General features: G+C 44.4%; 1 protein-coding gene and 1 pseudogene across 1 annotated transcript; both read right to left on the reverse strand.

Moving 5' to 3' along the window:
• Positions 1 to 3,942: 3,942 nt before the first annotated feature.
• LOC143640381 (palmitoyltransferase ZDHHC19-like) lies at positions 3,943 to 6,764 on the reverse strand. The gene is made up of 5 exons (XM_077108216.1): positions 6,634 to 6,764; positions 6,164 to 6,285; positions 5,478 to 5,617; positions 4,547 to 4,719; positions 3,943 to 4,096 (listed from the first exon to the last, which is right to left on the reverse strand). Exons 1-5 carry the CDS (start codon positions 6,762 to 6,764, stop codon positions 3,943 to 3,945), a joined length of 720 nt encoding a protein of 239 aa, XP_076964331.1.
• Positions 6,765 to 14,281: 7,517 nt separating this feature from the next.
• Positions 14,282 to 14,488, reverse strand: LOC143640386 (guanine nucleotide-binding protein G(I)/G(S)/G(O) subunit gamma-5 pseudogene; annotated as a pseudogene).
• Between the last annotated feature and the right edge of the window lie 952 nt (positions 14,489 to 15,440).

The raw sequence follows: 15,440 nt of genomic DNA on the forward strand, positions 1-15,440 counted from the left end.
CAGCCTTGCCACTCCCTGGGGGGCCCTGTCCATGTGTTGGAGATGTGGGCCCAGGGAGCTCTGTGGGACGGTGTTGACGGGAATATTGTGGCGAGAACCGTGTGTGCACTGGGTCCCCTTGCTCAGGGTCCCACTCCATGCCTTCCGCCTGCTGCATCCAAGTAGCTGCAGACATGTACCTGGGGCGTGATAGACCAAATGCAGGGAGTCACTACCCACCTTGGCCTGGTCCCCCTGACCACCCTCACCCTCAGCTTGGAAAGCACAGAGCCCAGGGTTCCCAGCCAGGAGTCTCATCCAGGCTGCATTTCCCCTCTACTCCATTTCTTAGGGCAAGAACCTAGAAGGGCAATGAATAGGGACGTTCCCAGAGGCTCCCAGAGTGCCCTGGAGAAAACCCCAAAGGAAAGGACAATGGGTGACAGGGCCTGGGAGCTGGGGTCAGGAACCAAAGAATAAAACCCAGCTTTATCTCACCCCACTCCCACCAGCCCCAGAGATCCACCACTTGAGCCTTCAGTTTACCAACTCACTTGGGTCCCACTGGCATACAAATGGTCAAATACCAGTTGTTGGCACAGCCCTGGTCGAAGGGGTTGTTGTTCCGGAGTGATTTGTCCTGGAGGGAGATGGGGATGGGAAGAGGAGCTCAGAATCAGCAGGACTGGGCAAGGCCATCTCCCAGTGACTCCTCCTAAGTCAGTCAGCTTAGCCAGGGCTCAGCCCAGGCCTGGAGCAAGATTCTAAGGGCAGGGGAGCCCAAGAGTGACCCAGGGCCTCCTGCCTTCCTATGCTCCTAGGAAGAGTGACCTCCCTTGTCCCACTTGTGAGCAGCTCTCCGCAGACAGTGCTGACACTGCACTCCTTTCTCCTGCCTTCTCAGGGCTCCTCATCATCCTGTGCCTCCCTGTGCAAGATCCTTGTTCTGTCTCCATTGGCCACACCTGTCCCTTACCTCATCCTTCCACACACCCCCCTTTTTTAAAAAAATATTTTTTAGTTGTTGATAGACCTTATTATTTTTTTTTAATTTGTATGGGGTGCTGAGGATCAAACTCAGTGCCTCACACATGCTAGGCAAGTTCTCTGCCACTGAGCGACAACCACAGCCCCTTTCAGATACCTTTTAAACTCTTCCTTGTGCTGCTCAATTGCTCCAAAGACAATGTCACCACCCCACTCCCACTTCATTTCCCCACCTCTCATTTTTTTTCTAAAATTATGCCTTAACTGAATTTCACTATCTGGGAGGACAGGGGCAGTGGGGAGGCCCCATCATAGTTTCCTAGTCAAAAATCACATGGCCCAGGAAAATCTGGGCTGAAGGCCTTCAGTACACAAAGCAGTAAAGGTCAAGCTCAAAGTAAAGGCAGACCACAGGGCTGATGAATAAGGGCCAAGCACAGAGTCTCAGGTGGGAGGAGGACCAGATATGGCAGTGGTGGGCTGGGGACTAAAAGGATGGGAGGTGATGAGCAGGTAGGCTCCTCTGTCTGTTCACTGTCTCGGGGTCTGCAGCATCCCCTCCCCCACTGATGCTGCCCACCAGTCTTACTGAAAGAGCCTTTAGTCAAGAGATTGCCATACTAAAGGAATCCCAGGGCAGAGATGCCCACCCCTATCATTCCTATTCAACACTAAAAAGAAAAAGCAATAAAGATACACAGATTGGAAAGAAGGTAATGAAACTGTTCTTCACAGATGACAATTTTCTATGTAGAATGTACAACAGCCACAAAATGCTGAGGGAGAACTCAGTGGTTGAGCACCCCTGACTCAACCCTAGTCCTAGAAAAACAACACTAAGGACTCCTGCTCTTGGGAAGATGCTATGAAGAAAATGGAATGACAAGTCATAGATTGCAAGAAGAGATGTGCAAATCCTAGATCTGAATCTGATGTAGAAAACTCTTAAAACTCAATAAGAAAACAACCGTTTTTTCAAATGGGCAAAAGATTGGAGTAAACGCTTTTGGGGGGAGTGGGTACCACGGATTGAATATAGGGACACTCAACCACTGAGCATCATCCCCAGTCCATTTTTTTGTGTGTATTTTATTAGAGACAGGTTCTCACAGAGTTGCTTAGTGCCTCGCTTTGCTGAGGCTGGCTTTGAACTCGGAATCCTCCTGTCTCAGCCTCCCAAGCTGCTGGGATTACAGGTGTGCGCCACTGTGCCCTTCCAGGAGTAAACATTTTACCAAAGACCTAATGAAGGCCAAACAGACATGAAAATAGGCTCAACATCATTACTCATTAGGAAAACACAACCTGGAACCTTAATGAAATACTACGACTCATTTAATAAGACAGGTTTGATTAAAAGACAAAACAAAATAACAAAGGACAGTGTGAGGGGCTGGGGTTGTGGCTCAGTGGTACAATGCTTGCCTAGTGTGTGTGAGGCAGTGAATTCGATTCTTAGCACTGCATATAAATAAATAAAAGGTCAACTGATACCTAAAATATATTTGAAAAAAAAAAGTGTGAAATGTTGGTGAGGATGTGAAGCAACTGGAATTCCCAACATTGCTGGTAGGATTTAGAAACCTTACAGTTGTTTTGGAAGACAAATTTGGCAATTTCCTACAAAGTTCCACACGTGTTTACCTTATGACTCAGCAATGCCACCCTTAAGAATTTACTCAACAAAAATGAAAACTTATGTTCACATGCCTGTGCATCAATGTTTGGGGCAGCTTTATTTATAACTACCCCAAACTAGCTAGGCATAGTGGCCCACACCTATAATCCCAGAGGCTTGGGAGCCTGAAGCAAGAGGATGGCAAGTTCAAAGTCAGCCTCAGCAACTTAGTGATGCGCTAAGCAACTTAGTGAGACCCTGTCTCAAAATTAAAAAAAAAAAATTTAAACATAATTTGAGGGGTGCTAGGAATGTGCCTCAGTGATTAAACACCCCCCGGTTCAATTTCTAGTATGAAACAAACAAAACAAAACAAACAAAAATACTGGGAAAAACTAGACATAATGTAAAAAATCCTTCGTTTGATGAATGTATAAACAATCTATAGGGCATCCATACGCTTCTACACAGCAATAAAAGAAATAAAATACTGATATGAGCGACAACATGGATGAATCTCAAATACATTGTCCTAAATAAATAAAGCCAGAGAAAAGAAGGCAATGACTCCATTTACATGTGATCCTGGAAAAAAAGAAAAACCTGAAGGACATAGGGAGAGAGACTGACAACAACAGGTGAATGAAAGGATATTCTGGAGTAAAGAAACTGCCTAAACTTGATCATGCTGGAGAATGCAGGACAGTATCCAGTTGTCAAAATCCCGTATCCTAGACTAAAAGGATGAATTTTGCAGTTTTAATTTATTCCTCAATAAATGAGTTTTTGTTGTTTTTTTTTTTTAAATCCCACCATGGCTCCCAGGTTTCCACTTCATCAAAACTAAATTTCACGCTCAACTTTTAGGGGCTTTTTAATCTTGACTCCTCCTTATAAATTATCTGGCACCTTGGGTTTGATTTAGAATCGTTCCTTCCTCATTTCCTTAACATCCTACATTCGGGTTTCTCTGCCTTTTTGCAAAGGTGTGCCTCTCACAGACAACACCCTCCTGTCTTCCACCTTTGCAAAATCACACCTAGGACAGGAAGAGTGGCATGTCCTCCTCTACAATGCTGGCCTCGCCAAACTCAGTTTCTTGCAGGCTGCTACACCACTCAGGACCGACGCCCATCTCAAGCGTTTCCCTAGGTGTCTGCTGGTGTTATTCTGATCGCAGGGTTCTTATCAACACAAGCGCAGGATGCACCCATCCCTCAAATAACAGGCTCTCCATGCAATGCACCCACGAGGAAGAATGACCACTGAGCTCCAGGGGGAGGAAAGATCTGAGCTGCATCTTAAGGGTGGGTCTGGAAGGACTCATGAGGCACCATCAGGACCAAGGGCAGTGAAGATCAGCCGAAAGTGCCGGATTCCCAAAGTTGCAAGATGCCTCCGCACCATCTGGTATTGCAGTACTCGCTTACCTTGCTCACCGACACAGTCTGTATCATCAGGAGCAGAATGACAGGCAGCAGGAGTACCAAGACGGATACAGCTACTGCGATGCTGTGCATACACAAGCTAAGAAGAACAGACAAACTGTTCTCTCCTGGCCCCGCCCAACGACCCACAGCCCTCATTAGCCCCGCCCTGGCTGGCCCCGCCCACCCACTTTTTCCTCCCTGGACTGGACAATTAATCCAGCACACCCAAGAGAAACCTCACCCCACCATGCTGGCCTCCCACTTGACCCTTTTCAACCTTCATTACCCCACTTCTTGGCCTCCCTAGATTCTTAACTCCATAGTCCATCCTACCACGCCCATCTCCCTGACCCTACTCGCCTTCAATCTGTCCTTCATAGGTCCTCCCAAGTAGCTTCTCCCTTTAGCCCTGCCCACAACATCAGCCCTCCCTCGGTTAACCCCACCTCTTGGCTGTCCTGCCCCTTGGCTGTCCGTCCCTCCCCACAACCCATTCTCTTCCCAGTGTGGGCCCTTGGGACTGGGTGGATACGCCATGGCTGAGTCCAGCGACAAGGGCATGTGTCTTGTACGAATGAGAAAAAGCACACTGGTAGCCAGAAGAACAAACAGATAAAGGCACAGGGACACCAGCAGCAGCACGAATACGCGGAAATTTCTTTGACCTACACAATTGTTTACCCACAGGCAGTGGTGGTCAAAGTCCTAGGGGAGAGAAGGCAGACCTTGAGGGTCTATTTGGCTTAGCCCAATACCCCCAAATCTTGAGGCCCCCCCTCAAACCAGCCCCTAGACCTCCTGCTCTTGGCCCTGCACGTGAGCTCCCATCTCCAGGGTGAAACCAGCACGTCCATGGATAGAGCACAGTTAGGACGCCATGGCTCATCAGGTCGTTTGTCATGAGTGAGGTCTTTACAGACAAGACCTGCCTGGTGTCACTTTGAGCAGGATACAGAAAAGCTGTGAAGCTGTATTTTTTCAGATACTGGGTAAGGATGAGAAGAATTTCTAGCCCAGCCAGCCTTCTGTACTTGGAAACCCGTGCAAGGTGTGCACATGAGAGAAGAGCACTCGGAACCCAGGAAACCCTCAATTGGACACCCAGAGGTGGACAGGCAACAATACCCAGAACAGGGCAGCAGCCGGCCTAAAGTTATGGGTATCTAGTATCAGCAAGCTAGTGGGACAGTCACTGCCTTTCCTCCCCTTGACTCCACCAGGCTCAGCACAGATGGTGCCCTTTGCATGTCAGCACCTGTGCAAGCAAGGCCAGCGTCTCAGGACAAGTGCAGAACTGGAGGCAATAACATATATAAGTGACCAAGAGTGGCTGAGAGCCACTTGTAGCAGTGTGGGAAGATGATCTCATACCCACCCCTGGACCACATATGATGTGAAGTTCCTGGTCCTGGCCAGGTGCCCTGGGATGGGTTGGTGAGTGGACAGGAAGGAGGAGTACTTACCTCCACACAGATATTACAGAAGGGACAGTGGTGGGTCCGGGGTGGACGATGGAAAGAACACTTCGAGCACCACTGCAGGCGAAAGGCCCTGTTGTTCACTCGTGCTATGTATTGAATGTTGGGGTCCTCTTCTAAGGAGCCTGGCAGGGGAAGAGATTTGGGCAGTGGCAGGAGGCCCTTCCACCACTCTACTGCTTGGGGCCGCCCCATAGCATCATTGGGCAACAAGAAGGGTGGGGAGGAGGAGGGCAGGGGAATCCCGGTCCCTGTTGAGCAAGCTGACCACTCAGATGGGCGGCAGTCAGAGAGAAAGGGCTGTCCAGCCACAGGAGCTCTATACAGAGCTCTCCCCTTTTGGAATAGTGATCAGTGCTTGAAGTCGTGTGTAAAATGGGAAGGAGGAGGAGTGAACTGCGTGGTTTGGAAGGGCCTGCTGGCCTCTCTTGCCAGCCTGCCCAGTCCTTGCTTCGAAAGCAGCTGGAACACCTCCAGGATTCTGTTTTTTCGCACTTCAGTGGCTTGGGAAATGAAGTGCCAGGGCCCAAGTAATGATGACATGGAGGGAAGGGCTCCTGAGGCCACGGGGGCGGGGGGTGGGGTTGAGGGGGGTTAGCATGTTTGAAATCACCCCTATAGGCATCAGCCCTTGGGATACCACCTCCTTCTCCAGGGGTCTGAGGCCTTACCTTTGTGCAAAATGCCTGGGTCTGACCCGTTGAGGAAAATGAGGCTGCAGAAGGACAGTATAAAGAATAGGCCCGAAACCACGGCAAATTCCCACTGCCCATTCTGAGCCAACCACCGGCACCTGAAACCAGAGCCAGACTCAGTCCTAGTCTGGGGAAATCCAGAGCTCCCCACAAGGCCTAGTTCACCTGAGGTAGGACTCACTCGCCTTAAGGACTGATCTAAATATCCAGGTTAGAGACAGACCATGGAGACTCCACAAAATGTCACCAGCATTAGCAGTCTCTCATAGTTCCCTAAATGCGTCAGGCACTCCAGACCTCTGTGCTTTCACATTGGGTTCCCTCTAACTCTATATCCTCCTTCCCCTGCTGACCCTCTCTCTCCACTTCCCTCCCTGCCTCTGTACTGTCCTTGTCTATTTTCTCTTCTGTGTCTAAGGCACTGACACCTTCCATGGGAGACTCACGGAAAGGCGAAGAAGATGCCACTTATTGTAATAAGAAGCATTGCATTAAAAGCTGGAAACAGGCTTGGTTTCAGCCATGAGGATTCGATCGGAGGTTCATTTGGGGGCGTGATACTCTGTGAAGAGGCCATGGCTAGACCACCAAGTCTCACAGACTGAAGCCACCAACGAACTCTTCTGGGTTGGCACCCAGACTGCCACGACAACAGAAGTGACATCACAGAGGTTCTGGAATGGGGGCTCTGGCTGCTTCCAGTGACTTGTGAGATCAACCTTCCCCATCCCCCACATACGCACATGTTGTAGACTGGGACATCCTGCTCTTATGATGGTAGCTTTGTTGGAGCTTGTGATGATATGATGTGGTTTGTCCCAAATGTTCAAAGGCTGGAGGGTTGGTCCTCAGTGATGAGGTGGTAGAACCTGAAAGAGGTGGGCCTAGTGGGAGGTAACTCAGTCACTCTGCAAGATGCCCTCTCAAGGGAGTAATGGACTTCTCATGGGCCCCCATTTGCTCCTGTAAGAGGGAGTTGTTATCAAAAGAGCCAGATTGGTCCCTCCCTGTTTTCTGACACACAATCTGGTGAACACCCTCACCAGAGATCACTTGCAGGAGCTGCCAAATCTTGGATACTGAGTTAAATAAAACTTACCTCCTTATAAATTATCTGTTCTCGGGTATTTTGTTAGAGCAACAGAAAGCAGGCTAATACAGAGGCCATAAATTATGTGAAGATGGCATGGGGAGAAGTTTGGTGATGGTCATCCCCCTTTCAGGCCCAGTGCTAATTGGAGTCAACAGTGCTCATTGCTCATCCTAGCTCCACTTCTTCCTTTTTGTTGTAACAGAGCTCCAGTTTGGGGAAGGAGGTAGAAATCTACCAATTAAATATCTTCCCAGTTTACTCACTTCCATGGTGGGATTTATGATCTAATTCTCTCTCAAAAATAAAATGAGCTGGGGATGTGACTCAATGGTTAAACAATCCTAGGTTCAATCCCTGATGATGATGATAATAACAATACTAATAATAATTTGTACATATTTATGGCATATAACATAATTTGAAAAATGTTACATTGAAGAACGTCTGAGTCAAGCTTTTTAACATATACATTACTTCATATTCTTATTTGTGGTGAGGACCCTTAAAATCTACTCTTTGAGTCATTTTTAGTGTAGATAACATTATCAACTGTACTCATTCTGTTGTATGTTATTATTAACTGTAGTCATTATATTGCACAATAGATCCCTTAAACTCATCCCTCTCATCTAAGTGTAATTTGTTCTCCTGGGACCAGCATCTTCCCCCTCCACAGCCCAGCCACTCCTGGGCCCCTGGCAGTCACCATTCTGCTCTCTGTTTCTATGAGTTCAACTTTTATAGATTCCACATGTAGGTGAGATCATGTGATTGTTGCCCTGTGCGTGGCTATTTCCCCCAATAAAACGTCCTTTGGCCTCATTCATTTGTCATAAATGACAGAATTTCCTTATATTTTTTTTAAAGACTAAAGATTATCCCCTTATATTTCTAAACCACATTTTCTGTATCCATTCATGCACCGATTGGCTGGACCATAGGGTAGTTTTTTGTTTTTTGTTTTTGTTTTTTTTTGGTGCTGGAGATTGAACCCAGGGCCTTGTCCATGCAAGGCAAGCACTCTCCCAACTGAGCTCTATTTTTAAGTTTTAAAGAAACTTCCCATACTAATTTCCATAATGACTGTACTAATTTACATTCCCCCAAACATAGTACAAGAATTCTAGTTTCTCCACATCCTGACCAGTACTTAAAGTCTTTTGTCTTTCTTTTTCTTTTATTTATGATGGGGGTTGAACCCAGGGGGACTTTAACCCTGATAGCCATCTGGAGACCTTTTTACTTTTTATTTTGAGATCAGGTCTCACTGAGTTGCTGAGGTTTACCTTGACTTTATAATCCTCCTGCCTCAGCCTCCTGAGTTCCTGAGATTAAGGCATGTGCCACTGGTTCTTTTGTCTTTTTGATAATAACCATTCTAATAGGTGCGAGAGGGTATCCCATTATGATTTTAATTGCATTTCTCTAGTGATTAGTAATGTTGAATATTTTTTTTTCAGATTTCTCTTGGTCAGTTGTGTTTCTACTGAGAATGAAGTGATGCTTGGGTCACAGTCTACCACCAAGTTTTATGTCAATTTCTGTTGTAGCACAAGAAGAAGGGATGACATGCATTGGGTCATGGAAAAAGGTTAGCAGTGGTACTAGAATCATAACTACCAGGTCTATTGAGCTTTGGAGCAGACCATGCTAGCCTTAGGGTTTCTCTTTTTGTTTTGTATTTTTCATTAGATATATATGACAGCACCATGCATTTTAATTCATTGTACACAACTGCAGCACAAATTTACATTTCTTTGGTTGTACCTGATGTAGCGTTCACACCATATGTGCATTCATACATGTACCTAGGGTAATGATGTCCATCTCATTCCACCATCTTTCCTACCCCCATGCCCCCTCCTCACCTCTGCCTCCCGTTTGCCCCATCAAAGTTCCTCCATTTTTCCTTATCAGAGAGAACATTCAGCCTTTGGATTTTTGGGATTGGCTTACTTGATTTAGCATGATATTCTCTAACTCCATTCATTACATGTCGTAATTTTATTCTCTTTTAATGCTGAGTAATATTCCATTAGGTATATATACCACAGTTTCTCTATCCATTCATCTATTGACGGGCATCCAGGCTGTTTCCACAGTTTAGCAATTGTGAATTGAGCTGCTATAAACATTGATGTGACTGTGTCCCTGTAATATGCTGATTTTAAGTCATTTAGGTATAGACCTAAGAGAGGGATAGCTGGGTCAAATGGTGGTTCTATTCCAAGTTTTCTAAGGAATCTCCATACTGCTTTCCAGATTGGGTTGCACCAATTTGCAGTCCCACCAGCAGTGTATGAGTGTACCTTTTCCCCTTCTACATCAGCATATATCGTGGTCTGTCTTCAGCACACAGGGCACTTTGTGGCACAACCACTGTTCTATGTGGTTTACATGAATTAACCCACAATTCCTTGTTTTACAGATAGGGAAATTGAGTGACCAGGTGCTAAGTGCTACCCAAGGTCTCCCTGCTGGACAGTTGTAGAGCTGTGATTCGGACTTATGAGGTCTGGCTCCAGAGTCCTTGCCACCAACCACCAAGCAAGTGACTCCAGGAGGAGTTGCAGTCAGGGGGCTGAGTAGAAAGGGAATGAAGTTGGAGCATGGGATCAGTGCCTGAGATGGGTGCTGCCAATAATGGAAAGGAGCCCTGATTGGTGAATCCCAGAGGGCAGACCGCATTTAGGTCCCTTGAGAATAGTGATCCTGGACATGGAGGTAACCATTGTGAAAAGAGCAACCATTCTCCAGAACAGAAACCTACTCTCCAAGTACAAGGATTTCACCAGAGCCTTGTCCCTCAAGGGGGAAGGCGTTTCTCCTACTCCAGGCTCTTATCTCCTGCAAGGTGCTAGTGGTGGTGGAAAAGTAGGAAACACCAGTGAAAGTCACACCCCAGCAATACAGGCTCACTCAACACCATGATCTAATCATAGACCACAGAATCCTTCCTTCCTCTCTACTGTGCCACTATACCAAAAAGCCTCCGCACAACTTTAGAGAATTAGAGATGAAAGAGTTGAAGACACAAATTCTTTCTGGGCAAGAAATGAAAATAAGCACATTATAGGAATCTGAAAGTTTCTGGCCTCTTTGGCAACAGAAAACACTAAACATGACTGAACTTCTAGACAGATGAGCACAAAATCTCACCAAATAAATGGCCTATTTACCTCAGTTCCTATTATTCAGTACACTGTCTAGCTTTCAATCAAAAATCATTATAAGGTATACATACTAAAAAGCAAGAAGAAAGGACATAAAGCAAGCATTCGAATGAGACCCTCAAATGATGAGGCTGTGGGAATTATCAGACAGGGATTTGAAACAACTATGATTGAGATCCTAAGGGTTATAGAGGGTTAGAGCTGAACAAGAATATTCAAGAAAAGATAGATAATGTAAGCTGATGATGGAAATGGTAAACAAGAGAAAAAAGGAAAGACTGGAGATAAAATGACTAAGATGAATGCTTAACACCTTTGATGGGCTCACTAGTACCCTGGACATGACTGGGGAGAATATTAGTGAACTTGCAGATAGGTCAGAAGAAATTTCTCAGGCAAAATTGCAAAGAGAAAAGAAAAATTGAAACAGAAAATTTAAGAACAACGGGGCAATTGCAAAAGATAAACACACGTGCAGTTGGAATAGGAGGAGGAGAAGCAAAATAGAAGAGAGTTGAGGAAAGACTTCGAGTAATAATCACAGAAAACTTTTATGAAGTAATAGATACAGGGAGTTCTGAGAACATCAAACAAGGCAAATACCCAAAATCTACACCTACCATCTTTCAAATTGCTGAAAATCAAAGCCAAAGAGATGGTATTTAAAGAAATCATCTTACTCATACAGGAGCCAAGATAAGAATCTTAGTGGACTTCTCCTAAAATGTGCTAGAGAAAGAGAGTTGAGTGAAATTTTGAAGTGTTGAAAGGAAAACCCACCAGCCTATAATCCTCTACCCAGTGTATCATGGTTTGATATTGTGTGTCCTCCAAAAGCTCATGTGGGAGACATGCCTTCAATATACATTTTAAATTGTTTTTCTGGACACAGTTTTGTTCCTGTATCTTCTTAAGAGATATCCTTGAGAAAAAGTTTTTTGAAAAATCTAGTCTCAGCCAGTCATTGCAGGACATGTCTCCTCATCCCCACTACGCAAAAGGCTGAGGCAGGAAGATGGCAAATTTGATGCCAGCTTGGGCAAATCAGGTGGACCCTGTCTAAAATCAAGGGGGATTGGCTGGGTATGGTGCTCGTTAGTAGAGCACTTGCCTAGCATGTGAAAGCCCCTATTTCAATCCCCTGTACCAAAAAATGGGGTCCTTGAAGAGGCTAATATCAAGGCAAAAAGGATGCAATGATCATTTCTTTTTACTTTTCATTAAGTTGCTAAGGCTAGCCTTCAACTTGTGATAGTCTTGTCTCAGCCTCCTGAATTTAGGCATGTGCCACTGTCCTGGCCCAGAACTTTTCAAAATAAAATCAACCCCACAGCATTGTATCTGATAATATCAAAAAGGTAACAAAAACTATATGAAAAAAATGTTTCCCCCAAATATATGTATATATATATATATATATATATATATATATATATATATATATATATATATATATATATATATATTAGTTGTAGTTGGCCCCAATGTCTTTATTTATTTTTATGTGGTACTGAGGATCAAACCCAGTGCCTCACATGTGTGATTCGGGTGCTCTACCACTGAGCTACAGTCCCAGCCTTTCAGTTATCATTTCTAGTTGGAGGCACTTTGTGACAGAATAATATTATCTCTTTTTCTGGGTGGGGTGGTACTGGGGATTGAACTCATGACACTTGACCACTGAGCCCATATCCCCAGAACTATTTGGTATTTTATTTTAGAGACAGGGTCTCACTGAGTTGCTTAGCACCTTGATTTTACTGAGGCTGGCTTTGAATCTGAGATCCTCCTGTCTTAGCCTCCCAAGCTGCAGGGATTACAGGCAGGCGCCACTGTACCCAGCCCAATATTATCTTCTTTTAGTATGATCCAACCCAGTTGTTTTCTTGACTGTTTTAAAATAAATCTGTTCTCATCATCTGATACAATGCTCATGTACTCATCAAAACCAATGATACAGCTCTTATCATTATATTCATTTGCTCATAGAACCACCCCTGAAATTGGCACCTATTTTGCAAGCATCTGAAGAAGAGGGTGATGGGCTGCACCATTGCCTTCTGTGAATTGGCCCGACCATACCCGTGGTGGAATCTCTGACAGACCACTCTCACTGCATGCTACTACCTCAGAAAGCCACTTGTGAGTAAATATATTTCTGCAGAATCTCTTAACGATGGCTACATAAAAATCTATAACAAATTATTATAATTTATATTATAATTTATTTAATTCTCTGTAGTAATTTCAAGCTTTACACCTTACCTTTACACTGTGGTGACCTTCCTTCTATCTAACAAACATCTTTGTGTACCGAACCACTTGTTTCTTTAAAGGATTTGGGAGATCCCTGTGCTGTGGATCAAACCCAGAGCCTCACATGAGCTAGGCAATTGCTCCATCACTGAATGACACCGTTGGACCAGAATGGAGAGATTTTACTGGGAAATTTTATTCAAGCTCTGATAGTACCTAATGAAATGTTGCTTTTTGACAAAATAATGGGTTTCTAGAAAATGATTATTTGTACCCACCAGATACACTTATGATGCCAGCCATCTGATTTACAGATTTACTCTGGGGTTGTTGATAAGAAAATACATTGCTTTTTTTCCCCAAAGTAAAAAATTGCAATCTATTTATTTATTTTTATTAGTAAAATTTTACATAATACTGGGATTCATTATACCATGTCCTTGCATGCACATAATTTGATCAGTCTCATGTTCCAGCTAACATATTCTTTTTTTTTTTTTTTTTTTTGGTACTGGGAATTGAACCCAGGGGTGCTTAGCCACTGAGCAACATCCCCAGCATGTTTTTGTATTTTATTTAGAGATAGAGTCTCACTGAGTTTCTTAAGGCCTCACTAAGTTGCTAAGGCTGGCTTTGAACCCACAGTTCTCCTGCCTCATCCTCCAAAGCCACTGGGATCACAGGTGCCACCACACCTGTCTAACATATTCTTTTGGAGTGAAGGGAGGTGGTATCTTGAACTTTTCTTTTGTTTTAAATGCTGGGAATTGAACCCAGGGCCTCATGCAAGCAACCAATTTATCACTGAGGTACATCCCCAGCCCTTGAGCATTATTTTTAATAGGTCTATCTTTTGGACACGACCTAATGGCTGGGTATCATGAGAAATCCAGTATTTTATGTGTATGGAACTTTAAGTATATTTTCACTCAAAATTCCTGTAGGACAGGAGTTTCGCAGAGTAATGAACTGGCTCTGGTCATATTCAACAAGATGAGACAACCAGCAAATATGGGAAAGACCTAAGATTGAAATTCAGATTTATAGTACACCAGGATTCAATATCTGGGTTATGTGGCTTCTCTGCAAGAGGAAGAAGAAAGTTGTTTTTTTTTTTTTCTTTTTAATCCCAAGTATTTTGAGCCAGGTGTAGTGGCACGTGCTTGTAATCCTAGCAGCTGGGGAGACTGAGACAGGAGAACGAGAGTTCAAAGCCAGCCTCAGCAAAAGCAAGGCACTAAACAACTCAGTGAGATCCTGTCTCTAAATAAAAACACAAAATAGGGCTGGGGATGTGGCTCAGTGGTTGAATGCCCTTGGGTTCAATCCCCGGTACTAAAAAATAAATAAATATTTTATTGTATGTTGCTGCCAGTGTATATAAAATAATTACCATTGTGAAATAGAAATTCATGAAAATTCAGAGAGGTAGATGTTAAGGATTGACAAAAGTAGAAGATTGTATTTTGGTACATGTGTTACAGGGAAATTTTTTGTACAGGCTTCAAATTAAGCTCTCTTGAATATTCACCGGTTCTTGAGCAGTGGGTTTGGGAAACCTCAGAAAGATGACTACAAAAAGGAATAGACTTTCTGGGGTCTGAAGGAACTTGTACATGAAGATACTCCAGTCAGTAGGGGATCATGGTGAGCATTCTGCAGACAAAATTTTTTCAAGTCAGCAACTGCCTGGGAAACCTTCATGTGGTTGAGTCCGGCCTCCAGCCAGAGCTGCTGAACCACCTTCTTCATAGTGTCAACGCTGGAGGAACAAGACATGGTGCAATCGAGGGCCAGGTGACTCTTCTGTCAGAGAGTCCACAGGTCACCGTCAGCTGGGCCAGATGACTGGGCAGCGTGCAGCAGAGAAGATTCTTTTTTTGAGGGGGTCTGTGGATTGAACTCAGGGCACTTGACCACAGAGTCACATTCCCAGCCCTTTTTTGTATTTTCTTTAGACACAGGGTCTCACGAGTTGCTTAGCACCTCGCCATTGCTGAGGCTGGCTTTGAACTCACGATCCTCCTGTCTCAGACTCCCGAGCCACTGGGATTACTGGCTGTGCACCACTGCGATTGGCTAGAAAAGAGATTCTTATAGAAAAAGAGATAAATAATTGCCAGGAATTAACGGCTGATTATTTTTTTTTTAATTGTTCTATTCTACATGACAGTAGAATGCATTTTGACACAACATGTATAAATAGAGTTTTACTTCTCATTCACCTGGTTAAGGGCTGATTCTTTATCTGAAAACCCAGAAAGAGAAGCATGTCTCTTGGGAGCATGCAAGCAGTCATTCCAGTGTAGCTGAAGTCTGGGAAAGCCCAAGACTAACTTCATGGAGACCCCATACTTCTGACACAGAAGGCAAAAGATAACCCAGTATCTTTGATAAGGGCCTAAGAGTAAATGGGAAGTCTCAACTGGTTCTAAGGATGAGTCACTGTCTATGGGGACACATTCCCCACTGAGCTAACAGAAGGAAACTCAGTTCCTTGTATCTAAATAGCATGTTTTAGGTTTCCATTTTCTTGTGAATTCAATGAACAAATATTTGTTCAGCTCCTATGTTAGCCTGGGAACTCCATGAAATACTTATTTTCTGTACCCCATTGTCCAGGTTCTTGTAGCTGTCTGGCCAGCTACATGAGGACTGTGATGGTCACTTTTTTCTTCTTCTGAAACTACACCCTTATATTTCCTACTTTACCAGTAACTGCCGCCCCCCC

The sequence above is a fragment of the Callospermophilus lateralis genome, unplaced genomic scaffold (assembly GCF_048772815.1).
Source record: "Callospermophilus lateralis isolate mCalLat2 unplaced genomic scaffold, mCalLat2.hap1 Scaffold_210, whole genome shotgun sequence".
In the NCBI taxonomy this organism is placed as follows: Eukaryota; Metazoa; Chordata; class Mammalia; order Rodentia; family Sciuridae; genus Callospermophilus; species Callospermophilus lateralis.

Coding starts and splice junctions, on each gene's coding strand:
- LOC143640381 (XM_077108216.1), bottom strand. CDS start 6,764: ATGGCCTCTTCACAGAGTATCACGCCCCCAAATGAACCTCCGATCGAA. Junction 6,286..6,633: donor GGCATCTTCTTCGCCTTTCC/GTGAGTCTCCCA, acceptor CTCTGGTTTCAG/GTGCCGGTGGTTGGCTCAGA. Junction 4,720..5,477: donor TCTGTAATATCTGTGTGGAG/GTAAGTACTCCT, acceptor TCTCTCCCCTAG/GACTTTGACCACCACTGCCT.